This window comes from Typopeltis vanoorti, chromosome 12 (assembly GCF_054136105.1).
Source record: "Typopeltis vanoorti isolate ZY-2024b chromosome 12, IOZ_Tvanoo_1.0, whole genome shotgun sequence".
NCBI classification, from domain to species: Eukaryota; Metazoa; Arthropoda; class Arachnida; order Uropygi; family Thelyphonidae; genus Typopeltis; species Typopeltis vanoorti.
This window is the reverse complement of record NC_143560.1, coordinates 52879373-52906796: the sequence shown is the minus strand read 5'-3', so window position 1 is coordinate 52906796 and position 27424 is coordinate 52879373. Positions and strand designations below refer to the sequence as shown.

Sequence of the window (27424 nt, the reverse complement as noted above, 5' to 3'; positions counted from 1 at the left end):
TCAAAGTTTGCCACTGAATCTCCAAGGTTTGGTTCTTGTTCTCAAACTCTTTCATTTTTTTTTTCAATAATCTTTGTGTATTTTAGTTTACAGTTCACATCTGAGAGCTTGGTGGCACTGATTGCATCGGCCTGGCCAAAGGTTATTGAGATCACTGAGACGTGGTTGACAGAAGATTATATAATAACAGGAATAGAAGTAGCAGGGTTTTTTGGCAGGATAGGAGGGGAGAGCATGATGGTGGAGTACTGCTTATGATAAGTGATGACTTATGTCCTCTAAGAGTCGAGGCTTTGGAAGGCGGTGACAATAATGATTTTGAAAACATATCGTGTGAGGTAGAGGTGGGCAAGATAGGATAATTAGTGGGGTGTTGCTACAAACCAAGGAGCACGGAGGGTGGGATCAAGAGATGTTTAGACAATTGAGCATGGCAAGTGCAAGAAGAATGATTGTCATGGGAGATTTTAACTACAGAAGTATAAATTGGGGAGAGGAAGATGCATCTAACAATAGGGGAATGGAATTTCTAGAATTCTTAAGGGACAAGTATCTTAGGCAACATGTAATAGAGGGAACAACAGGTTCAAGAGTTTTTGATTTGGTCATAGCATCAGAAGAGTTGATATTAACTGAGATGACATCTCTCCCAACAATTGGAGAGAGTGACCATGTGATTTTGACTTGGAAGACGAATAGACATGCAGGAGTATGAAAGAGAGGGAAACGTGTGTGGAATTATCTTAGATATCAACTTGTAGAAGTTTCATGGAGGAAGAAATTGGAAGGCTGGGCTATCATTAGTGTTTGGGAAATTGTGAAGGAATATTTGTTAGTAGAAATAGTAAGCTGTATTCTACAAGTGAAGAAGAGGACACAATTTTGTGTAAATTGTGTCGTCATCTTCTCCACATGATAAATAAAGTGGATGACAAACAATATTAAACAGGAACTGTATGTGAAAAATAAGCTATGGAAAAGATTAAAGGAGACAGGTGAAGAGCGGCAAGAAAGGCAAAACTGGAATATGAGAAGAGATTGGCCCTAAGATCCAAAGAAAATCCTAGGGAATTTTTTAGCTATGTGGCTAGTATGAGGAAAAATGATTGTAGAAGAATGACATTGCAGGATAAAAATGGGAATAGAGTGACTGATGCGGAGGACATAGTGGAATTGTTCAATGAACACTTTATTGGAGTATTTTCCTAGAGGAGTAGATTTTACTACTAGAGGGATAGGGCAGGTTTGAGGTTTAGAGGTGCAGGAGGAGAGTGTGTTCCAAATACTGAGTACTCTGGATGTCAATAAATCTGTTGGACTGGATGGTATTTCACCACAAGTTTATTTCACCACAAGAGTGAACGTCTGGCTATGGGAAAGGTGCCCAGAGAATGGCAGGAAGGTAAGATAGTGCCATTGTATAAGGGCAGTAGCAGACTGGACGTGTCTAATTACAGGCCAGTTTGTGTGTCATCAGTAGTTGTTAAGATCTTGGAGAAATTAGTGAGGGACTGTATACCGCATTGGGCAGATGAGGGTAATGTTATCTGTGAGAGTCAACATGGATTTGTTAAGGGCTGCTCTTGTTTTAGTAATATACTAGCCTTTTATAATAAAGTTACAAGAGCGATGAGGGAAAGGCATATTACTTCCATTTTTCTATTATTACTTCCATTTTGGATTTAGCAAAGGCATTTGAAAGGGTGCCACATGATAAGCTGATATTTAACTTGTAGCACATAGGTTTGGATGTCATGATTCTTATCTTTAAGAAAGGTAATAGAGATGACCCTAAAAAAAGGTATCAGTATACTAAATTCATGTTACAAAATATACAGCAGAATCTTAAATAACAAACTAATGAAATATTCCGAAAACTTTATTCTAAAGGTACAAAATAGATTTAGAAAAGAACGTTCATGTATAGACCCAGCCTTCTGCCTAAAATTAATAATAGAGAAAAGAAGAGAATATAATTTAGAAACACATATTGCATTTATTGACTTTGAGAAAGCATTTGACAAAGTTAAAAGAAACGTATTATTTAACATATTAAAAGAAAGACAAATACCAAATAATATCCTAAAAGCTGTCACAAGTATATATGAAAATAATCAAATACAAATAAGATTAAATCATGAGCTATCATATACAAGAGAGATAAACCAAGGGGTCTGACAGGGATGTCCCCTCTCAGCAACTCTTTTTAATATCTACTTAAATGAAATAATAATAAAATGGAGTAAAAATTTACATCAGGGAATTAAACTTTCACCTACAATTAACTTAAACACTCTCCTCTTTGCAGACAACCAAATAATAATTACAAATTCTGAAGATAACTTACAGAAAGCTATTTTAAATCTAAATGAGATATCCAAAGATTATGGTATGATAATATCAACGGAAAAATCAAAAACTATGGCCTTTAAAGGAAAAGATCCAGCAAGAACTAAAATAGTATTAGATAACAAGATCTTAGAACAGGTGAATTCATTTAACTACCTAGGATGTAATCACTTATGAAAATGAAAAAGATATAAACATAAAAATTGCAAAATATTTAAAAATAACAGGAGTAATTAACTCTATATTTAAACCAAACCTAGTTCAAAAACAAACCAGGCTAAAAGTATACAATACATTAGCCCTACCGGTCTTAATGTATGGAAGCGAAATCTGGACAATAAAACAAAAAGACAAACAAAGATTAACAACAGCAGAAATGAAGTTTATGAGAAAAACTGCAAAGACTGCCCTATTTGATCACAAAAGAAACGAAGATATTATGAAAGAATTAAACCAAGAACCAGTAATTTAAAAAATTAAAAAATATAAACATAGATGGATGGAACACGTTCAAAGAATGAAAACAGAAAGATTACCAAAACAAGCCTTAAAGTACACGCCATTAGGAAAAAGAAAACCAGGACGTCCTCTTAAACGATTCAGTGATGACTTCTAAGGCCCGGAACAGGCCCATACTAGACCTAAATCCTTGATATGTATGATGATGATGATGATGATGATGATGATATAGGTTTGGATGTCAGGTTGGTCAACTGGATTGAGGATTGGCTGTCCAATAGGTATCAGAGAGTTGTGTATGGTGGGACAGTTTCAAAGAGGCAGAAGGTTACAAGTGGGCTTGGTACTGGGACCTATATTGTTTAACCTTTATATCAATGACATTGTCAGTGCATTGCAGGGGGGGGGGGTATTCAGTTGTTTGCAGATGATGTGAATCTGGGAAAGGTCATTAGTAATAGTGCAGATTTGGTAGCAAGAGAAATGAAAAATCTGATCTTGACACCTCTATTTGGCCTAAATCTAGCTTATTCTTCATTAAGCTTCCCTTCCACAATACTTGTATAAATCTTACCAGGAACACTCAGTAAGGCGTAATTCTCACAATCATTTTTATGTATTTTTTTATATATGGGTACTATGAGAGCATCACTCAAATCATCTGGAATTCATCATCTCTCCAGGTCTTCTGAACTATGCAGTGCAGGCATTGTAAGACTTTTTATACCTCCATACTTGAGCATTTTGGGTCAAATATCATCTACTCCTGCTGCCTTTCCATATTTCAGGCTTCTGGATGCTTTTTCTACTTTAAGAATGGATATGTATTCCTGACTTGCATCTCTGTTTAGTGTTTTTTACCACTGTGCTATCACTGCTTGTTTTCATTTAGCAATTTTTCAAAGTAATTACTCTATACTTCAAGGATATCTTTATCTCCAGTTTTTATGTCACCTTTATCATCTCTAATTCCTTTTACAGCACTCTTTCCTCCATTTCTGAGCTTCTTCAAAAACCTCCAGAATGTCTTGTCACCTACTTGATATTTATTTTCTATGTTCTTACCAGAGTTGAAAGTTTATTTTTCACTTGATTAGACTAATAAATTTAGTTTAATCCTTTATCTAAGTGTGAGCAAACAAGGTTTGCACCTGAAAGTAACTTCAGGACTGGGGTAAGGTAGTACAACACTGAGCAACTCGTAGCAAAAAGCGGACCAAGCTAACATCACTCCTATCTCGACATCTCCCATCATGCAAAACACATCTCCTTGCAAATATGTATAATGTTATACATTAAGGGAGCCCTTCCCTTTTTTACTAAATTGATTATAGTCTAAGCAAGTGAAAAATAAACTTTTAACATCTAAATCCAGAGTAATTTAATAAAAAGGTGGCACACCTTTTGGCAACTCCTATAAGTAAAGATGACCTCGCCATTGCTTTTGCCTGGTATCTCCACTCATGCGACTGGCTCCCACTGAAGAGACCTCAATAAAGGTCAAAACTAGTCTGGATAGTGGCCCTTCCCTTAATGCATAATATTATACATATCCGCAAGGAGATGTGTTTTGCATTATGGGAGATACCGAGATAGGAGTGATGTTAGCTTGGTCTACCTTTGCTATGAGTTGCCTGGTGTTGTACTACCTTATCCCAGTCCTGAAGATATTTTCAGGAGCAAACTTTGTTTGCTCGCACTTGGATAAAGTATTATACTAAATTTATTCTTACCAGAGTCTTCCCATGACTTTTGTTTAGCTAGTTTAGTGTTTAGCTTTTTTACATTTGTTGTTGTATTCTCTAAGAGCACAAGCTGACTTATTTGCTAGGAACTTTTGATATGCTTGTTTCTTTTTCTTCAATTCCTCTTTAAGAATGGATATGTATCCACCACAGAGTTCTGATTTTTCTCTCCTTGCAGACAACCTCACCATGCATCTCTGTCTGAATCAGTCAGTGTTTTCTTCAGGACTTGCAACTGACTCTCCAGGGTTTGGTTCCTGTTCTCAAACTCTTTCATTTTTTCTTTAATAATGATTATGTATTTTAGTCTACAGTTGACTTCTGAGAGCTGCTCAACTTTTATTCGCTTTAAAACTTTCTTACATGTTCTTCTTTTCAATATGAAATAATTTTATCCTGCTCAAGACTAAATGGTGATCACTTCCAATTTCAAATTCTCTGTACACTCTGGTGTTGTGCACCAGGGATAAAACATCACTATCAACAATAACATAGTGAATGAGACTTTTCTTATTCCTTCCATCTTCTCTCCATGTGAACTTGTGCACATTTTTTTTATTTTCGAACATCGTGTTAGTAATAACCATTTCATGTCCTGAGCAGAAATCCAACAGGTATTTGCCATTATTATTAGCTTTGCTCTTTTCTCCAAATTTTCCCAAAATATTTTCGTATGTAAAACAATCATTTCCTACTCTGCTATTTAGATCCCCAACAAAGACCAACTTTTCTTTTTTCATTGTGTCAGTTGCTTTTTCTAAAGCCTCAAAAAATTCCTCCACTTCTACTTTAGGAGAACCTTCTGTAGGACAATAGACATAAATAAGTCTCATTGTCCAGTTCCCCATTCTGATATTTACCCACATCACTCTACTTGATATTGCCTGCAAATCAAGAAAATTAGCCTCGTATTTAGTGTTGAATACTATGGCTACTGCTTATTTTTCTTGGTTATTAATCCCAGAATATAACATTTTGTATTTATTGCTTAAAAAGATCTCACCAGTTTTTGTCTTTTTTTGTTTCAGTCACCCCTATTATGTCGATCTGGTACTTATTCATTTCATTAGCTAGCTTTATTTCTTTGCTGTTAAGGCTATCTTATGTTGATAATACCAATATTGAACTGTGTGATTTTTTATTTTTTTGGTGAAATAATTACATTCAATTGTAGCATGTCTGATAAAAACTGAGGTTTAATAAAATGCAGAATTTAAGTATTATGAGATAACTTGAGCATCTGTTGAGGATTGCTCTGTAGGTTTTCAGACAATTGCATGTTTCAATTGTAAATGTTTTTCTTTTTCCATTTCCATTAGAAATAAAATTTAATAATAAGAGTAATAGTTAATAATAATAAGTTTAATAATAAGGGGTGCTTAAGGGTCAAAGCTGTATAACTGAGAGGAGACCTCAACGTAACCTTTAAAGGAATGCGGAGAACCTACCAGGGCTTTTAACCTAATGTCCAATCTTCACCTTCTCGTGGTGCACCCTGCTGGGTATCTACCTGGATACTAAACGAACGAGGTTGAGCTGGCAATTTGGAATTTTGCCAAACAAATTGTAATTCTTATTGACTTAAACCAAATTACAAAATTATGGTACAACATGACAAAATTTCATGCCGGATGGGGCGTCGCCCGGTTAAACAAGGCCCCCATTGTTTTCACCAGGGAACAAGTGTTAACAGCGAAAAGTCAGCTATTTCAACAAATCTGAAACAATGCCCCTACTCAACATCACCAGAGTTAAAGATCGGTACTATCAACATAAGTAGCCTGAATGGAAGAAATGGAGCTAGTTCAGGAATTAGATAAATACCAGATTGACATAATAGGGGCGACTGAAACAAAAAAGACAAAAACTGGTGAGATCTTTTTGAGCAATAAATACAAAATGTTATATTCAGGCAATGACAATCAAGGAAAAGAAGGAATGGCCATAATATTCCACACTAAATACGAGGCTAATCTTCTTAAATGGCAGGCAGTCTCAAGTAGAGTGATGTAGGCAAATATGAGAACGGGGAACTGGACAATGAGAGTTATTTGTGCCTATGGTCCCACAGAAGGTTCTACTAAGGTAGAAGTGGACGAATTTTTTGAGGATTTAGAGAAAGCATTTGACACATTGAAAAAGGAAAAGTTGGTCCTTTTTGGGGATCTAAATAGCAGAGTAAGAAATGATTGTCAGACATACAAAAATATATTGGTAAAATTTGGAGAAAAGAGCAGAGCTAATAATAATGGCAAATACCTGTTGTATTTCTGCTCAGGACATGGACTGGTTATTACTAACACCATGTTCCAAAATAAAAAAAAAAAATGTGCACAAATTCACATGGAGTGAAGATGCAAGGAATAAGAAAAGTCTCATTCACTATGTTATTGTTGATAGTGATGTTTTCTCCCTGGTGCAGAACACCAGAGTGTACAGAGGATTTGAAATTCGAAGTGATCACTATTTAGTCTTGAGCAGGATAAAATTGAATTTCATATTGAAAAGAATAACATGTGAGAAAGTTTTAAAGCGAATTAAAGTTGAACAGCTCTCAGATGTGAACTGTAGACTAAAATACACAAAGATTATTGAAGAAAAAATGAAAGAGTTTGAGAACAGGAACCAAACTTTAGAGATTCATTGGCAAACCTCGAAGAAAACCTTGATTGTTTGATTCAGCCAGAGAGGCATGTGGTGAGGTTGTCTGCAAGAATAGAAAAATCAGAACTCCATAGTGGACACAGAAGTTAAAGATGCAGTGAATTAAAAGAAGAAAGCATATCAAAAGTTGCTGGCAAATATATCAGATTGTGCTCTTAGAGAATACATAGACAAATGTAAGAAAGCTAAGCACTATATAAAACTAGCTAAACAAAAGTCATGGGAAGACTTTGGTAAGAACATAGAAAATAAATATCAAGAAGGTGGCAAAATATTTTGATAGTTGTTGAAGAAGCTTAGAAATGGAGGAAAGAGTACTGTAAAAGGAGTTAGAGATGATAAAGGTAACATGAAAACGGGAGAAAAAGATATCCTTGATGTATGGAGTAATTACTTCGAGAAATTGCTAAACGAAACAAGAAGTGATAGCACAGTGGTAAAAAACATTCAACAGGCGTATAGTCAGGAATACATATCCATACTTGAAGTAGGAAAAAACCATCAAAGGATTAAAATGTGGAAAGTCAGCAGGAATAGATATTAGACCAGAAATCCTCAAGTATGGCAGCATAAAAGTCTTGCAATGGCTGCACTGCATCGTTCAGAAGGCCTGGACTGAGGGATAAATTCCCGAAGATTGGAGTAGAGCTCTCATAGTACCCATATATAAAAAGGGAAATAAAACCGAATGTGAGAATTGCAGAGGTATTTCCCTACTGAGTTTTCCTGGTAAGATATATGCAAGTATACTTGAGAATCGGTTGAGAAGAATTGCAGAAGAAAAGCTTGGTGAAGAACAAGCTGGATTACGGCCAAATAGAGGCTGTCAGGATCAGATCTTCACTTTACGACAAATAGTTGAGAAATCATATGAATATAACAACGATCTCTATTTTGAGTTTTGTAGATCTGGAAAAGGCATGTGACATGGTGCCAAGAGAGAAGCTATTCAATACGCTACAGTTATATGTTGTCAATGAGGCATTATATCAAGCAATACTTAGTCTTTATTTGAGTTGTAAGTCAGCAGTTAGAATTGATGGAAGTACAGGAAGGTGGTTTAATGTTAAATCTGGTGTGAGACAAGGATGTGCATTATCCACTCTGTTATTCACTATCTATATGGATCACATTAGGAAAGTGGTATTAAACATGATATCAAAATTGGAGATGTTAATGTCAGCTCTTTGCTTTATGTGACGATGTTATACTTATCAATAAATCCGCTACAAGTATGCAAGATTCCTTGACGAAATTGAATAACTGTTGTAATAGGTATGGTATGAAGGTCAGCAATAAAAAGACAAAGACAATGAAAATAGGTAGAATCGTTGAAAATGTCAACTGCGTTGTGAACGGAGAACCTGTGGAACAAGTAAAACATTTCAGCTACTTAGGCACGAATTTTAGTGAAGATGGTAAATTAAATATGGAAATAGACAACTGTATCAATTAAGCTGGTATAGTAGGAAATGAATTGAATAAATTCATATGGAATAAGAGAGAAATTAGTTGGAACACTAAATTAGCTGTATATAAGACAGTGTTCAAACCAGTTTTAACTTATGGATCCAAGAGCTGGCTCAGAAGTAAAACACTTGACTAAAGACTAGAGACCAGATATGAGAATCCTGAGAAAGATTAGAGGCGTGAACAGATGGCATCAATGGCAATATCATATTAAAAACGAGGACATTAGGAAAGAACAAGAACTTGACATTGTCAGCATCCAGGAATGCATTAGCAGAGCTAATCTCAGGTAAGATATATTGAAAATCTCAGGTAAGATATATAGAATGGGCGAGGAAAGATTGGCAGATCAAGTGTTCTCAGCCAGGTTGGCAGGAAAATGACCCAGAGGAAGACCAAGATTTAGGTGGATTGATACGGTACAAAGTGCCTTAGACGATAGAAATATAAGATCTGATAATATTGGAGTCTTGACAAGTAACAGACTGATCTGGAGGAAAATTGTAGATAGGAAGTTAGTAATGATGTAAATTTTTCATGTAGTACTATCATATCCTTTGTACCCCTTGTGGGTACATGGCAAGAATTTGATGATGATGATTAGTAATAGTTAATTGTATCTTATTCATTCTTCCTAAGTGAATGAGAATAATAGAATATTGTTATTATCACTGTTCTGTTATAGAATACAATTTACATTGTGGTAACACAATCAGTTTTCTGATATAAATTGATATGTACATGAAAAGAGTCCTTTTCCAGATTTCGACTATTATTACTAAAATATTAGTACTAATAATGATATTAATGTTATTTTCTGTGTTCTATATTCTGAAAATAGCCCTATTTCTTGTTTTTCCTTTCAACTGTTGTAAAACTTGATACTTGGTGTCTGTTAAGACGAACAGTGGGAATTATTCCAGTTGTTACTTTTGCATTTACTAGTTGTGGAAAATAAAGGTTTCACAGCTCATGAGACAAAGAGATTTTTTTTTTTTTTTATTGATGCCATTTCTAAAACAATAGGAAAATTATCTCAGTTTTATTTTATTTTAGAAAATATGTTTTATTTTGGAAATTAGAGCTCTTTCCTATGCAAAACAAATCAGCCAATGAATATGCATTTTTCATATATGAAATATGTGTCGATAGTGTATGCCTTTAAAGCAGATGTGAGGAGAGTGCAACAGTTTTCTTCAGTTAGAAAATGTGGGTTCAAAACCTATTTACTATGGGAACCTTTATCAGGGGTTTTTTCAACTGAAAACAAGCTGCAGTCTCATACTGAGATGATAGTTTTTCCCTACTAGGAAGTTGCATTTTTCAGCAAACAGGCAAAGCACTGGAAAATATCAGTCACACAATGTACTTGTGTCATAGTTGCTTCTGCCATAATTCTAGTAAAACAAAATCATGGCCTTAGTTGACTTAGTCATTTTCCTCATTGAGACAACTAAGCTTGGCTAGGCAACTTGAGAGGGTCGCCGCTATTTTTACTAAGTGTATGCAGATTGAAATTCTCAATACTGGCATGAATGCTTATAAAAATATTTAGGTGGACAGATGAATTTGGTTCTGTAAATAGTGTAGTACCAGGCCAACTGCCCAGATTATTGGAGGTTTGAGGAAACATGTTTAGTCTTATTTCTGATGTTAATTATCCTACATATAGCATTAATGTATAATAGATTTCCAAACTTATGTAATTGTATTTGCACATAGAATGCATGTGTCTGGGTGGTCCTGCCTATTTTGATGTTATTATTCTTCCAAAAACAGTGTTGTTAGCCACTTTGAGAGGAACAGTATATTATTCTTGTTATAAAAACAACCTAAATTCCTTTTCAAGAGGAGCTTGTGTAGCTCAGTCCAAGTGGCGTTTGCCCCCCCCCCCCCCCCAAGATAGGTTTAAGTTCAAGTCTAGTCACCAACTAGAGAAACCTTTGTCAGCTTGGTTAGCATATTTGCTCTCCATTATGTTGGAGGCTTAATGGATTTTTTACAACACTCAAAAAGAATTAAAATAGAATTTAATATTTCCTATATTTCGTCCTAGTCACCAGGACATCTACGGGGATTACAAAAACAATTAATGTAACATATACACAAATAACAAACAATACTAAGTCCAACCATGTGGGTGACACTAAAGTCCTATCTAGGTAGAGCTCCCTCTAAGGGCAGTAGTAGGTGGCCTGGAATGTAAGGTTGGAACACCAATTTCTATATGGAAGATTTCGAAAAACGAGCCATAGACTCAGCCCCACTCAAACCTTCTATCTGGCTAAGATATGTAGATGATGTGTTCTCTATTTGGCCTCATGGCCCAGACACGTTAGACTCCTTCCTCAGTCATCTCAATAGTCTACATCCAAAAATTCAGTTCACTATGGAAAAGGAAAAGAACAGTTGTTTACCCTTCCTAGACACCTTAGTCACACACCTGCATAATGATACGCTTACCTTCACCGTATACAGAAAACCCACACACACACAGGCAGATACATTCACAAACTCTCCCACCACCACCACCCCTCTCAACAATATGGCATTATTAAAACTCTTACCAAGAGAGCCCACAATCTTTGTTCCAGTGGAACCGCCCTCACTACTGAGCTTAACCACATACACAGCACTTTCCTCTCCAATGGCTACAGCGATCACAGTATCAAAAAAATAATCAACTCCTCCCCCATTCCCCGTCCTTCTCGTCAACAAGATTTTAAAAATGCCATCACCATACCCTACATCTGTGGCACATCCGAAAAAATAGCCAAGATACTAAAACAGTACAACCTACACACAGCATATAAGCCCCACCGCAAACTTGCTACCCTTATCCGTTCTACGAATGATCAGCTCCCTCCTCTCTCTCTCTCTCTCTCTCTGCCTGGAGTTTACAAAGTATCCTGTTCCTGTATGCTGGCATACTTTGGACAGACAGGCAGATCAGCATCCATCCGTCTAGAGGAACACAAGTCTTACATCTTCAAACACAACTATGGCCATTCAGGCTTGGCTGACCATGTTTTGGACACCACCCACAGGGTATCATGGAAGAAAACCACTCTGCTCCGCCACAGCAAATTCAAGAAAGAGAGACTTTTCTTAGAAGCGGCAGCAGCTCTCAAAAACCAACCAAATCTCAATAAATACGGTTGCATTAAGCTTCCGAAGATTTGGGAAACACTCATCACCAGAGTTCCCACCTTATATTCCAGGCCACCTACTACTGTCCTTAGAGGGCGCTCTACCTAGATAGGACTTTAGTGTCACCCACGTGGTTGGGCTTAGTATTGTTTGTTATTTGTGTATATGTTACATTAATTGTTTTTGTAATCCCCGTAGATGTCCTAGTGACTAGGACGATATATAGGAAGTATTAAATTCTATTTTAATTCTTTTTGAGTGTTGTAAAAAATCCATTAAGCCTCCAACATGATGTCCTCACAGCACTTAAGCCTCTACACACGTATTTGCTCTCCAGCCAACAGGTTGCAGGTTCGAATCCCACTGTGGGCATGGATTTGTGATTGTCTGTGAAAATACTAGTGGTTGTGGTGGTCAGCAGTAGATGGCACTGGTGTAGATGATGACGGTAGTTGCCATTAGTGGTTTGGTGTAGATGGAAGTTGTAGAGTAGGTGCCCTCCCTCGATGAGTCTTTGGACTCTCTGGAGGTGTTACGTAATAATAATAATAAAGAGGAATTTGAGTCAGGTCTCTATCAGTATTTGTAATCCAGAAAAGGACCTTGATGGCCCTGAAAGGAACATTTTTGTTTTTATATTGTTCAAAATTTATATATCTTGAATAGTATGGAACGCCCTGAAACAAAGGTGAACACACAAAGCTGTTTTATATTCAGGACACCAGTTTATTGTCTCCTTTCTAATTTTGTTTAAAGCAATTATAACATTTGGTAATAATTTGGTTAACAATGGTTAGAGTTGTTAGTAGTGCTCACCCACAGAGGTCTGGAAGGATTGCTTGTTTTCCTGCTTATTGAAGAAGCATTATAAACTTGTAGCATTGCTTTTGCAATTTAGATATGCTTTTAGATCCAGGTATATTATGGTAGACATACATTTTTTCTTGTACAGGAGGAAACTGTTCCAAATAATAAAATCCAATATATGTCCAAACGCTTCTTTGTGATATTTTTTATGTTGTTTCCTCAATTACAGATTAAAATGATAGCTATTGATTTCACGTGTAGATGTTACCCATAGTTTCATTGTATGCACTTATAGCAATGGGTCTGTCTTTTTTTGAAACCGTTTTTTCTCCACAGATTTCCTTGATGGATTGTGCAGGGAAGACAGCAGAAAAACACAATTTTTTGTTTTTCCTACGAAGTGCAAAGATTCCCTCACTGATAAGCTTGGATTTCTCTCTTCTACAGTTTTCGTGTAGAATAAGCTTATTTGTTGGTTAGACATACTTCTAATTTTTTAGGAAATGACAAAGTAAACTATATTATTAATTATAAAAACTTTAATTAATAACTACCTATATTTCAACAATGTTACATTGCCATCTTCAGGGATCACAAAACAATGATATTTGCTTGCACGCACTTGCACTAAGCAAATGAGGCTGAAGAAAGACAAATGAAGTTGGTCTCCTAGAATCCTAAAGGTGCTCCCTTATGGGCTAAATTGGGTTGTCTTGGCTGTTGTGCTAATGATCTTAGAATATAAGCTTCCCAAATTTTGGACAGTCTCATGCACCAAAATTTGTATAGGTTTGGGAAGTTTTTCAGAGCTGAGGCTGATTCAAGGAACAATCTTTCGTACTTGTACTTGCTGTAGTGTAATAAAGTGGCCTTCTTTCAATGTATTCTGTGGTGGATGTCCAATGCATGGTCATCAAGACCTGAGTCGCTGTATTGGTGGAGTCCTTTTGTTTGGATATCCTGATATTGGCTGTCCTGCCTGTTAGGCCATAGTAAAACAGTTTGTAACTGAAACGGACTTGGTATACTCCAGGTAGGCCAAGGGGAAGCTGCTGGTCTTTGGTGGAGTGGATATAAGAGATGCCAATTTCTTATGCGGTTTGTAACTAGTTGTGAGGTCATATTTTAGGATTTTTGTTAGTTTTTCAGATTATCCTCAGATATATGGAATGCTGATATATTTAGACTAATCTCTTTAATTAAAGATACCAAGAAATTATATACTTGGTTTAATCCTTCCAAGTGTAAGCAAAGAAAGTTTGTGCTTGAAGTGTTTTCAGGAATGGGGAAACTCACATTTAGAAGCTAATGACTTCACATCACTTCCCTTAGTATCCCTAAGTATACACTTGGATAAAGGATTAAACCAAGTATATAATTTTTTAGTATCTTTAATTTATAGTATAACCAAGTGAAAATCTTCCATATAATATAGGAAGATTTTATATATTATTGGAAGGTTATATCTTCCAAATAATATATATATATATATATATATATATATATTATTATTATTAATATACAGAAGTGACCCTTCCCATAATGCAGAGCATTATACATGTCTGCAAGGATATGTGCTTTGCATTATGGGATACTAAGGCAAGTGATTTGAAGTCATGAACTTCTCTACATGAGTTGCCCCATTCCTGAAAATAATTCAGGTGCAAACTTTGTTTGCTACACTTAGATAATGGAATAAACCAGGTATATAATTTCTTGGTATCTTTAATTTATAATATAACCAAGTGGAAAAACTTCTAGCAGCTATCTCTAATCCAGAGTATTTTAACAATAAGGTGTTGACACCTTTTGGCTGCTTGTATCTGAAAATATGACTTCTGCATTACTTCAACTTTAGTATCACCGGAACTAGAGAAAAAGTCGTTTTTAGGACTTTGAGGGTAACAAATGGCAATGCTGTAGCCAATGAAGTTTTAACTGAGGCTCGGCTATTGCCGTTACCCAGCCATGACTAGAGTTTTTTAGCTCAATAACACTCCATCCACACAGATTTTCTTCATTCAGATGATGGGATAAAGAGTCAAGGACTCAGTTCATCGCCCAGTTCTTTTAAGAACTTTAGTATCACCTATGGATTGGGCTCCCACTTATGAGATCTCAATAAAGGTCAAAACCAGTTTGGTTAGTGACCCTTCCCATAATGCATAGCATTATAAATGTCTACAAGAATGTGTACTTAGCATTATGGGATACTGAGGCAATTGATGTGAAGTCATTAGCTTCTATATACAAGTTGCCCAGTCCTGAAAATACTTCAAGTGCAAACTTTGTTTGATTACACTTGGATAAAAGTTTAAACCAAGTAGATAATTTCTTGGTATCTTTAATTTATGGTATAACTAAGTGGAAAAACTTCCGACAACTATCTCTAATTTAGAGTAATCTATGTTATGAAGGGGTGGGGTGTATGGTTTATTGGTTTTAATATTTTTTGTATTTTTTTTTTGGGGGGGGGGGATTGTAGCCTTTAGCTAAGGTGTTAAGAATATGGTTAGGTTCAGTAGTTATTGTATTGTTATCTGAACTGATTAATATTACCCTGTTATGTAGCATTTTTATAATCCTATATTGTTGGCAGGTGGGTACTGCTGCTGATGAATGTATCTACATGTGTGTGTAGGTTTGTAAACAGAGAAAGCCAAGGATCCATCAGGCTGGTAATCAGTGTCTAGGAAAGGGAGACTGTTGTTATTTTTCTTTTCCAAGGTAAACTAGATCATGGGGTATTGATTGTTTAAGTGTGTTGAGAAAGTATGGAGTGTATTCAGGCCATGTGGCTAAATAACAAACACATCATCCACATTGTGTAGCCAAACAGGGTTTATGTTGGGCAGAGTTTAAGACTTTTTCTTTGAAGATCTCCATAAAGAAGTTGGCCAGGAGTGGAGAGAATGGAGAACCCATTACTGTCCCTGTTTGTAGAATTTTCTTTGCCAAACAAAATAGCCTGAGTTTATGATGAACTGAAATTTGACTTGGATGAAGTCTAAGTTATCTTTGAGTGTGGGACATTGGTGAATAAGGAAGTGATATCAAAACTGACCATTATGTCAGTGTGTTGGAGTGAGAGGTTTTCTATACTAGCTTTAAAGTGGGCTGAGTTTTTTAATGTATGAAGGTGTGTTGTCAATATATTGTGTGAGCACTTTGGTTAAATGTTTGGCAAAATTGTATGTGGAAGAATCATTGCCATCCACAATGGGATGTAATGGTTGGTACATTTTGCTTATGGATTTTTGATAGCCCACATATCCCGGGTGTGTGTGTGGGGGGGATCTAGAGTTAAATGGTTTTAGTTGTTAGTCACTTCCACAGGCCAGAAGGTAACCTTCTTGAGGAGCCTATGGAATGCTTTGATTTGGGAGCTGGTGGGATAATATTCTATAGGGAGGTAACCTGTGTAGTCTGTTTGGTTTAGGACGACACTGACATTTCCCTTATCTGCTTTAGTAATTAGTATTTTACTGTTGTTTTTCATTTCTTGCAGAGCCTTCAATTCTGCTTTTGATAGGTTGCTTTTTGGTTGTTTGGCGTGGGTAAGAACATGGCTATATCCAGTTCGATATTATTTGCAATATGGTTGGGAAAGCATCAGATACCTCATTCTACCTGTATCATTATTTCTTCTGCAGGGATCTTTTTTGGTGCTACAGCAGATTTATGGCCATGCATGAGTGTGCTGATTGCTTCAGGATAAGGGATGACAGGTTTATTATCATGTTGAGAGGTAGTTGAGGTTTGGAAACTGAGTTCTTTCTTAAACTTAAAAATTTTTTAATGTGTAGTTTCGCAATTTCTGAAATTCTTTTCCAGCTGAAGCATTTGAGACGTTGGGTAGGATCGTCCAAAGGTCAATGTTCAGTGTTGCAGCAAGCTCTTCTCTCATACACTGATAGCCTTGTTGGTGTCAGCTAAGAGAATGTGGGTGGTGGCGGCAATCTGTTCCCATAGAAGAGCGAAGCTAGTGCATTTGTATATGTGGAGAGTGTTTGTTGACATAAATCACTGTTTTAGTTTCACACAGTTCGGGGTCACATTATTATCACGGTAGCGTTTTAGGCAGGACAGGGAATATCAGGATATCCAAACACAAGGACTACATCTAGTTCCACCAATAGCCTCTCAGGTCTTGCTGACCATGCATTAGACATTCACCACAGAATATGCTGGTTGAAAGCTACTTTATTACATCACAGCAAGTACAAGTATGAAAGATTGTTCCTTGAATCGGCCACAGCTCTGAAAAACTTCCCAAACCTCAACAAATTTGGGTGCATGAGACTGCCCCAAATTTGAGAAGCTTATATTCTAAGATCATCAGCCCAATTGCCAAAACAACTCAATTTAGCCCATTGGGAGGGCGGGCACCTTTAGGACTCTAGGACTAACTTCAGTTGCATTTCTTCAGTTTCATTTGCTTAGTGTGAATAATTGTGCACATATCATTGTTTTGTGATCCCTGAAGATGGCAATGTAACATTGTTGAAATATAGGTAGTTATTAATTAGTTTTTATAATTAATAATATAGTTCATGTTTTCATTTCCTAAAAAATTAGAAGTATCAACAATTTTCCTGATGCCAGATCTAGAGACATGTCTTGCCTTTTTGTATTTACGGTACGATAACTATCTGTATGATGTTATAAAAGTAAATCAGCAAGTTCAGGATACATATAGTAATTATCCATTGTAACTCAGTAACCTTTCCCTTGTAAGGGACCTAGTGATTCCATTACTACATGCATTCTCAAGGGAAGCTCCAAATATTTATTCTGCTCGAGTACAGTCTGTTTTCCCATATAAGGTTTGAAATCTGAAAAATATTCACTTTGCGCTTTGCAAAGCATAATTTACCCCATATCCCCATGCTTTTCTTTCTTTTGGAGAATATACTGGTTACGTGTCAATCTGCCTTTCAATAGCATAAGGCTTTCATTGATACTCGTCTCTCTCTCTCTCTCTCTCTCTCTCTCTCTCTCTCAGGAATGTATAGTGATCAAAATTTCTGGTGAATTTTTATTTCAAAGTCATAAATTTTATTGAAGATCCGCTATGAAGGAAAGTATCATTATCTAGAACTAGATGGAAGAGGTCTTAATTGTTGCTCTGTTATAGTCTTCAGTAATTCCTGGCTTACTTATGAATGGAAAACTGTTGACAAGCTGATGTGCGTTGATCACCCATATTCTGCACAAAGACACATCTGAATTACAGTGAAAATCAATATCTTCAAAGCTAGAAAAATTGCCCTCATCATCATCATCAGTAGGGTAACAGTTACTTGAAATGTGAAGGCTCCAAGTTTTTTTGCATCTCCTGAACTTCCTGTTTTTTTTTTTACCTGTAATGTTACTGCTACTTGCCATTTCAGAAAGGAATTGTGTCTTAGATATACTTGCCAATATTCCTTTCTGCTCGAAGAACAAGCTGTAAGCTACCAATCTGAGAAAGATTGGAAAGAACACATCCCATTAGACACACTAAAAAGTCCCAAGCAATAGCCGAATACAAGCAGAAATTTGTTTTGTTTTTTTATCTTTCTGATTGATTAGCAGATATTTGAATCATTTTATTCTGGTATAGTTTTTGTAGGATGACACTGCATTTTCAACTTTACTTTCCTCAGTTCCCAGTATATTTATATCACAAAATTTCCTGATTTATAATCATCAGGAAATAATATAAATTATAAAATATACAAAATTTGCTAATTTATAATATTATAATAATAACAATATAAATTTGGTATTGAAACTGGTACAATTACTTTGTTTATTAATTAAAAAATAATGAATTCAGGCAAAAAAAAAGTGCAGCTATGTTACCTATTTTTTTTTTTTTTTTTTTGTGCGTGCGTGTGAGTGAGAGAGAGAGAGATTGGTGGGTGGGTGCACCTATATATGCTTTGAATGATAAACTATTTAGAAAGTATCACTACTTCAAAACTGCTGCGTAATATCTAAATTAGCAAAAATATGTACATAACATTTTACTTCATAACAGCCTTTTAGTTCAATTTGTAATGAGCAATTCATGAAAATCAAGAAAGTTGAAGTGCAAAGACCTACAGATTACATTATAAAGATTATACATTATATGATAAGATTCCAGATTTGTGTATAGTTCTCCACCAAGCAAAACCATAAAAGTGCAATTCTTCATGCAATCTGTGAACTAATCTTTGAGCTAAAATCACAAATAATAAATAAAAAAAAAAAACTTAATTTGACTGTATTCTTTTTTTTTTTTTTTTTTAAAGATTTGGATTTTTGTTAATTTAAAAAAATAACTGTTTTGACAAAAAGAATTATCTTGCATCAAATTCTGGGAGAATAAAATGTGTTGGTGACTAAGATAATTGGCAAAAAAATTGATACTGACATTGGCCTTCAAAGGTGATAAAATATTTAAGTGAAGCAAGTATGACAAAATCTATTTTGTACTGCATTAAAAACTATAATTATATATGATAAAAGAAGTAGAAAAAATTAATATAACATGTAGATATTTAGTCTAATTATAATGAAGATTCCACTTATTGAGCAAATGACAAGCTGCTATGTTTCTTGTTATACATAACTCAACATAACTGTGAATGCATTTCTAGTTAACTATAATAAGAAACTGTATTTCTTGCTATAGGTAACTGGAAAGAAATTTTGAATGCGAGGTAATCTGGTTGAGCGATCTTCTCAGAGTGAAGGATTATTGCACATTTTGATGGACATGATGGCCACATTGCATTTCTTATCCATGTTCTTTCAAAAGGTAGTGAATCATATCCAGGTTTTGCTGGATGTACATATACTTCATAGCCACTGAGGAAATTAATTGCTTGATGTGATACCAAAAACACACACAACAAACATAAAGTGAACAAGTAGTTGGGTACCTCATTATTAGCAATATTTTATTATTTTTTTCTCTCTAAGCCATTATCTACTTACTGTAATTTTTTTTTTTCCTGGGGCAGTACAAAAGAAATTAGTTTTCTGATAGGAGGGAGATAGAATTCTCCATTTTATTGATTGTTTATGTTTTGTAAACAAAAAGCATAATTTCACTTGCTACATTTAGTCTGTTTCTAATGGAAAGTCATTTTTTCCTGAAGTAAATTATTATAAACAGTTCAGAAAAATGACTTTCCATTAGAAACAGACTAAATATAGCAAGTGGAATTGCTGTTTTTGTTTACATATTGTTGTGCTAGTTCTTTTTCCCTGCTTCAGGGATCTTTTAATGGATACATTCTTTTATTTGCTTGTGAGATAGCTATTATGACAAAAATGTTGTACTTTTTTTTTTTTAAATGATTTTCTCATCCAGAAACTTAAACATGGATCATGGATTAACCAAGAATATAATTTCTTTTCACGTTTATAAACCTATTGCAAATTTAATATAAATGTAAGTGTAGGCTAAGGATTACGATGAGTCCTTTGACTCCCTGGAGATTTCACGTAATAATAATAATAATTACATAATTCCAGTTTCCTTTCTCCAAGTATCACAAAAACTTTCAGTTACTACAGAAACATCTGTAGTTACTTTGTGCTTAAATCCTACAGCATTCTTGGCTGGAATAAAGACACTATTTGCTCAGTCAACCAGGATGGATAAAAATAGATGTTGCAATTCACTTTTTTTTTTCTAATATATTATTAACATTTAATCTTTGGTATCATTACATTTTAAAAATTAATAGTTTGTATTAAACAGGTTTGTAAGAATTATTTATTTTTTATATATTCCTGTATGTTTCACTGTTTTCAAAATTAATTTAGTTTATCAAATTTTGGAATTTTTGGTAGTTCAACTATTTCCTCTTTCAGATCTGGAATTGTTTAGCAGAAAATGCCATATATGTGTCTGATAGGGAATCATGCTTCAAGTGGTTTTCTAAGGTAAGTAATGAAGCTATTCTTTATATTAATATCTATATACTGATTCTTGCCAGTTCATTTGTATTTGTTTATGCATATTTATGTAGAATTGTGTAATATTGTCATCATCATCATAATCATACGTATCAAGGATTTAGGCCTAGTATGGCCTGTTCCAGCCTTAGAAGTCATCGCTGAATCGTTTAAGAGGACGTCCTGGTTTTCTTTTTCCTAATGGCTTGTACTTTAAGGCTTGTTTTGGTAATCTTTCTGTTTTCATTCTTTGAACGTGTTCCATCCATCTATGTTTATATTTTTTACTTTTTTCAATTACTGGTTCTTGGTTTAATTCTTTCATAATATCTTCGTTTCTTTTGTGATCAAATAGGATATACTTTGCAGTTTTTCTCATAAACTTCATTTCTGCTGTTGTTAATCTTTGTTTGTCTTTTTGTTTTATTGTCCAGATTTCGCTTCCATACATTAAGACCAATAGGGCTAATGTATTGTATACTTTTAGCCTGGTTTGTTTTTGAACTAGGTTTGGTTTAAATATAGAGTTAATTACTCCTTTTATTTTTAAATATTTTGCAATTTTTATGTTTATATCTTTTTCATTTTCATAAGTGATCATACATCCTAGGTAGTTAAAGGAATTCACCTGTTCTAAGATCTTGTTATCTAAAACTATTTTAGTTCTTGCTGGATCTTGTCCTTTAAAGGCCATAGTTTTTGATTTTTCCGTTGATATTATCATACCATAATCTTTGGATATCTCATTTAGATTTAAAATAGCTTTCTGTAAGTTATCTTCAGAATTTGTAATTATTATTTGGTTGTCTGCAAAGAGGAGAGTGTTTAAGTTAATTGTAGGTGAAAGTTTAATTCCTTGATGTAAATTTTTACTCCATTTTATTATTATTTCATTTAAGTAGATATTAAAAAGAGTTGCTGAGAGGGGACATCCCTGTCAGACCTCTTGGTTTATCTCTCTTGTATATGATAGCTCATGATTTAATCTTATTTGTATTTGATTATTTTCATATATACTTGTGACAGCTTTTAGGATATTATTTGGTATTTGTCTTTCTTTTAATATGTTAAATAATATGTTTCTTTTAACTTTGTCAAATGCTTTTTCAAAGTCAATAAATGCAATATGTGTTTCTAAATTATATTCTCTTCTTTTCTCTATTATTAATTTTAGGCAGAAGGCTGGGTCTATACATGATCGTTCTTTTCTAAATCCATTTTGTACCTCTAGAATAAAGTTTTCGGAATATTTCATTAGTTTGTTATTTAAGATTCTGCTGTATGTTTTGTAACATGAATTTAGTATACTGATACCTCTATAGTTTTTAGGGTCATCTCTATTATCTTTCTTAAAGATAGGAATCACAATTGTTTTTTCCATTCTGTTGGGGGGATACCAGTTGAGTAAATTTTATTTAAAAATAATATTGTGTAATATTGTATTTTCATTAAATATTCCTCTATTATTTAGAGAAAGCTCTTCTCATCACCTAAATTATATCATTCTTGGTAACTGATTTCTATATCCAAAACTCCTCTAGTCTAGTTTCTCCTGTGTAGAGAAGTTAGTTTTCTTCATAAATAAAGATATTTGTAATAAGAATAGTTCTACATACACATCCCCTTTGTAGCATCATAAGACAAAATTAACTAAATTTAGTAATTAACCATTCATAAATTTTCATCAGCCTCATAGTCATGAAATAAAAAGACATTGTAATACTTCGTTTAAAGACTGCTATTCCATGTAGATTCCTCCCCCCCCCTTCATAGCATAACTATAGAAAATAAGACCATATAAAATGACAAAAGTCATTACCAGAGGCAGCCTTTTACATTAGAAAGGAAAAAAGAAATTTTTTTCTTATTTTGTTCTAATAAAAATTATCTCCTAATGTAGTTTATGAAAGTACTATTTTATATAAAATCAAAACCAAAGTCCTGTGTTTGGGGAGTCTGATGTTGACTGCCCTGTCTGTTTGGCTGTAGTTGGACATTTCACAAATGCATTGTACCTTGTAGACCCCTGGCACATTTAGTGGTAAGTGGCTGGTCTTTGGAGAAGCAGAAAAGGGATGTTAATTTTTTCTGTATTCTTGTGTCGAGGCTTAAGTGCTGTGAGGACATTATGTTGGAGGTTTAATGGATTTTTTTACAACACTCAGAAAGAATTAAATTAGAATTTAATATTCCTATATTTCGTCCTAGTCACTAGGACATCTACGGGGATTACAAAAACAATTAATGTAACATGCACACAAAAACTTACAATACTAAGCCCAACCACGTGGGTGACACTAAAGTCCTATCTAGGTAGAGCGCCCTCTAAGGGCAGTAGTAGGTGGCCTGGCATGTAAGGTGGGACCTCTGATGATGAGTGTTTCCCAAATCTTCGGAAGCTTAATGCAACCGTATTTGTTAAGATTTGGTTGGTTTCTGAGAGCTGCTGCTGCTTCTAAGAAAAGTCTCTCTTTCTTGAATTTGCTGTGGTGGAGCATGGTGGTTTTCTTCCATGATACTCTGTGGGTGGTGTCCAAAACATGGTTAGCCAAGCCCGAATGGCCATAGTTGTGTTTAACGATATATGACTTGTGTTCCTCCAGGCGGATGGATGCTGATCTGCCTGTCTGTCCAAAGTACACACGCTTACAGGAACAGGGTACTTTGTAAACTCCAGGCAGAGAGAGAGAGGGGGGAGCTGATCTTTCGTAGAACGGATAAGGGTAGCAAGTTTGCGGTAGGGCTTGTATGCTGTGTGTAGGTTATACTTTTTAAGTATCTTGGCTATTTTTTCCAAAGTGCCTCGGATGTAGGGTATGGTGATGGCATTTTTAAATTCTTGTTGTCGAGAGGGATGGGGGAGGAATTGATTATTTTTTTGATGCTGTGTTCACTGTAGCCATTGGAGAGGAAAGTTCTGTGTATGTGGTTAAGCTCAGTAGTGAGGGCAGTTCCACTGGAACAAAGATTGTGGGCTCTCTTGGTAAGGGTTTTAATGATGCCATATTGTTGTGAGGGGTGGTGGTGGGAGAGTTTGTGAATGTATCTGCCCTGTGTGTGTGGGTTTTCTGTATACAGTGAAGGCAAGTGTATCATTGGGCAGGCGCGTGACTAAGGTGTCTAGGAAGGGTAAACAATTGTTCTTTTCCTTTTCCATAGTAAACTGGATTCTTGGATGTAGGCTATTGAGATGACTGAGGAAGGAGTCTAACGGGTCTGGGCCATGAGGCCAAATGGAGAACACATCATCTACATATCTTAGCCAGATAGAAGGTTTGAGCGGGGCTGAGTCTATGGCTCGTTTTTCGAAATCTTCCATATAGAAATTGGCAGGGGGGGATGAGAGTGGGGAACCCATGGCGGTTCCTTCTATCTGCTTGTAGATTTTGTTATTCCAAGAGAAATATTCTGAGTTGATGGCAAAGGAAAAGAGATCTAAGATGTCAGAGGGGAAAACGTTTTCTAAGAGAGATAAAGTGTCAGTTAAGGGAATATTGGTAAACAAAGAGGAGATATCAAAGTTTACCAATATGTCTGTATTGTTCAAGGTTAAATTTTCTGTGAGGGCTTTAAAGTGGGTCGAGTTTTTTATATAGGAAGCTGAATTTCCGGTGATGGGGGGACAGAGAGTTCGACAGAGAATCGACCAAAGTTCAGGGTTAAGAACGGTGGAGAGCTCAGTATGTAGGGAGCCAAAAACAATTAATGCATACAAGCCCTACCGCAAACTTGCTACCCTTATCCGTTCTACGAAAGATCAGCTCCCCCCTCTCTCTCTGCCTGGAGTTTACAAAGTACCCTGTTCCTGTAAGCTTGCGTACTTTGGACAGACAGGCAGATCAGCATCCATCTGCTTGAAGGAACACAAGTCGTACATCGTTAAACACAACTATGGCCATTCAGGCTTGGCTGACCATGTTTTGGACACCACCCACAGAGTATCATGGAAGAAAACCACCATGCTCCACCACAGCAAATTCAAGAAAGAGAGACTTTTCTTAGAAGCAGCAGCTCTCAGAAACCAACCAAATCTTAACAAATACGGTTGCATTAAGCTTCCGAAGATTTGGGAAACACTCATCACCAGAGGTCCCACCTTACATTCCAGGCCACCTACTACCGCCCTTAGAGGGCGCTCCACCTAGATAGGACTTTAGTGTCACCCACGTGGTTGGGCTTAGTATTGTAAGTTTTTGTGTGCATGTTACATTAATTGTTTTTGTAATCCCCGTAGATGTCCTAGTGACTAGGATGAAATATAGGAGTATGAAATTCTAATTTAATTCATTCTGAGTGTTGTAAAAAAATCCATTAAACCTCCAACATAAAATCCTCACAGCACTTAAGCCTCTACACAAGAATTCTAATCATCCATGGAGAAGATTTAGCACGTAAATCCGAGCAATACGGTAAGTCAAAACTACGACTATCTAGACAACTAAATAGGCTGGCCTTTCTAAAAAGATGTCGGGATACAAGAGTGATACCGAAATGCGTTAAAATGGAGACCAATTTCCATTCCAAAAAAGCACTCCGTATATATAAATGTGCCAGCCTAGCATTACTACGCGAGCAAATTGCCTCTACTCGTGCCGCCCTCGCATTGACGAATGCCGCCATTGGCTCCCTACATACAGAGCTCTCCACCGTTCTTAACCCTGAACTTTGGTCGATTCTCTCTGACATTTCGGAAACTTCCGCACAGAGAGAATTTCAAAAAATAAAAAACAAACATGTCAAGAAATACAGCAACCTGGATAAAGACAAACCACAACCACAAATTCAACCGCTCCAGACAATAATTAACCTCTCTTCGAAAAGGCTCAACGAGGATGCCGTCAGCACCCTTGGCCTCGGCCGTAATTTTGCCGTCGCCCCGAAAGAAGTGCCGGTGCTCGATGTAATGGTTAACGTCGAACGGGGGATCGATTGCTTACCGTCGGAGGTAGCCAACAACATCAGACTCGACGTAGCCAACATCCTCGCTCAATTTTCGCCTCCAAAAAGTAACTTATCTTATGCCCAACGCATGGCTCTCCAGAAACTATGCAAAGAAAAAAGTATCATCATCACCAGAGCGGATAAGGGTAATGCCACAGTTGTTCTTAATACCAACGAATACAATCGTAAAATGAACACTATCCTCCGCGATCGCGCTACCTACATCCCGCTAGAACACGACCCCACAAAAACACAAGTTAAGAAATTAAAAATCTTACTTAAAAAAGTAACCTCCTGGCCCCCTGACGTCACGAAAAAACTTAAACCTTTCTGCTCCCGTCCCCCCCGAATATACGGTTTACCAAAAATCCACAAACCCAATTCCCCACTCAGACCTATAGTAGATGCCACCAATGCACCTTGTTACAGACTGTCTAAACAGCTGGCCAACTCTCTGTCCTCCCTCACCGGAAATTCAGCTTCCTATATAAAAAAATCGACCCACTTTAAAGCCCTCACAGAAAATTTAACCTTGAACAATACAGACATATTGGTAAGCTTTGATATCTCCTCTTTGTTTACCAATATTCCCTTAACTGACACTTTATCTCTCTTAGAAAACGTTTTCCCCTCTGACATCTTAGATCTCTTTTCCTTTGCCATCAACTCAGGATATTTCTCTTGGAATAACAAAATCTACAAGCAGATAGAAGGAACCACCATGGGTTCCCCACTCTTACCCCCCCCCTGCCAATTTCTATATGGAAGATTTCGAAAAATGAGCCATAGACTCAGCCCCACTCAAACCTTCTATCTGGCTAAGATATGTAGATGATGTGTTCTCCATTTGGCCTCATGGCCCAGACACGTTAGACTCCTTCCTCAGTCATCTCAATAGCCTACATCCAAGAATCCAGTTTACTATGGAAAAGGAAAAGAACAATTGTTTACCCTTCCTAGACACCTTAGTCACATGCCTGCCTAATGATACACTTGCCTTCACTGTATACAGAAAACCCACACACACAGGGCAGATACATTCACAAACTCTTCCACCACCACCCCTTACAACAATATGGCATCATTAAAACCCTTACCAAGAGAGCCCACAATCTTTGTTCCAGTGGAACTGCCCTCACTACTGAGCTTAACCACATACACAGAACTTTCCTCTCCAATGGCTACAGTGAACACAGCATCAAAAAAATAATCAAATCCTCCCCCATTCCCCGTCCCTCTCGACAACAAGAATTTAAAAATGCCATCACCATACCCTACATCTGAGGCACTTCAGAAAAAATAGCCAAGATACTTAAAAAGTATAACCTACACACAGCATACAAGCCCTACCGCAAACTTGCTACTCTTATCCGTTCTACGAAAGATCAGCTCCCCCCTCTCTCTCTGCCTGGAGTTTACAAAGTACCCTGTTCCTGTAAGCGTGTGTACTTTGGACAGACAGGCAGATCAGCATCCATCCGCCTGGAGGAACACGTCATACATCGTTAAACACAACTATGGCCATTCGGGCTTGGCTAACCATGTTTTGGACACCACCCACAGAGTATCATGGAAGAAAACCACCATGCTCCACCACAGCAAATTCAAGAAAGAGAGACTTTTCTTAGAAGCAGCAGCAGCTCTCAGAAACCAACCAAATCTTAACAAATACGGTTGCATTAAGCTTCCGAAGATTTGGGAAACACTCATCACCAGAGGTCCCACCTTACATTCCAGGCCACCTACTACCGCCCTTAGAGGGCGCTCCACCTAGATAGGACTTTAGTGTCATCCACGTGGTTGGGCTTAGTATTGTAAGTTTTTGTGTGCATGTTACATTAATTGTTTTTGTAATCCCCGTAGATGTCCTTGTGACTAGGACGAAATATAGGAGTATTAAA

General features: G+C 36.2%; 1 protein-coding gene across 4 annotated transcripts in view; it reads left to right on the top strand.

The window, feature by feature from the left end:
- The window catches only part of faf (ubiquitin carboxyl-terminal hydrolase-like faf), a 1099079-nt gene that overhangs the window by 299439 nt on the left and 772216 nt on the right, over positions 1-27424 (top strand). For all 4 annotated transcript variants that reach the window (XM_090401226.1, XM_090401227.1, XM_090401224.1 and 1 more), the window contains one exon: positions 20499-20570. In XM_090401226.1, coding sequence (XP_090257352.1) covers positions 20499-20570 — 72 coding nt within the window. The remainder of the gene's footprint in view (positions 1-20498; positions 20571-27424) is intronic.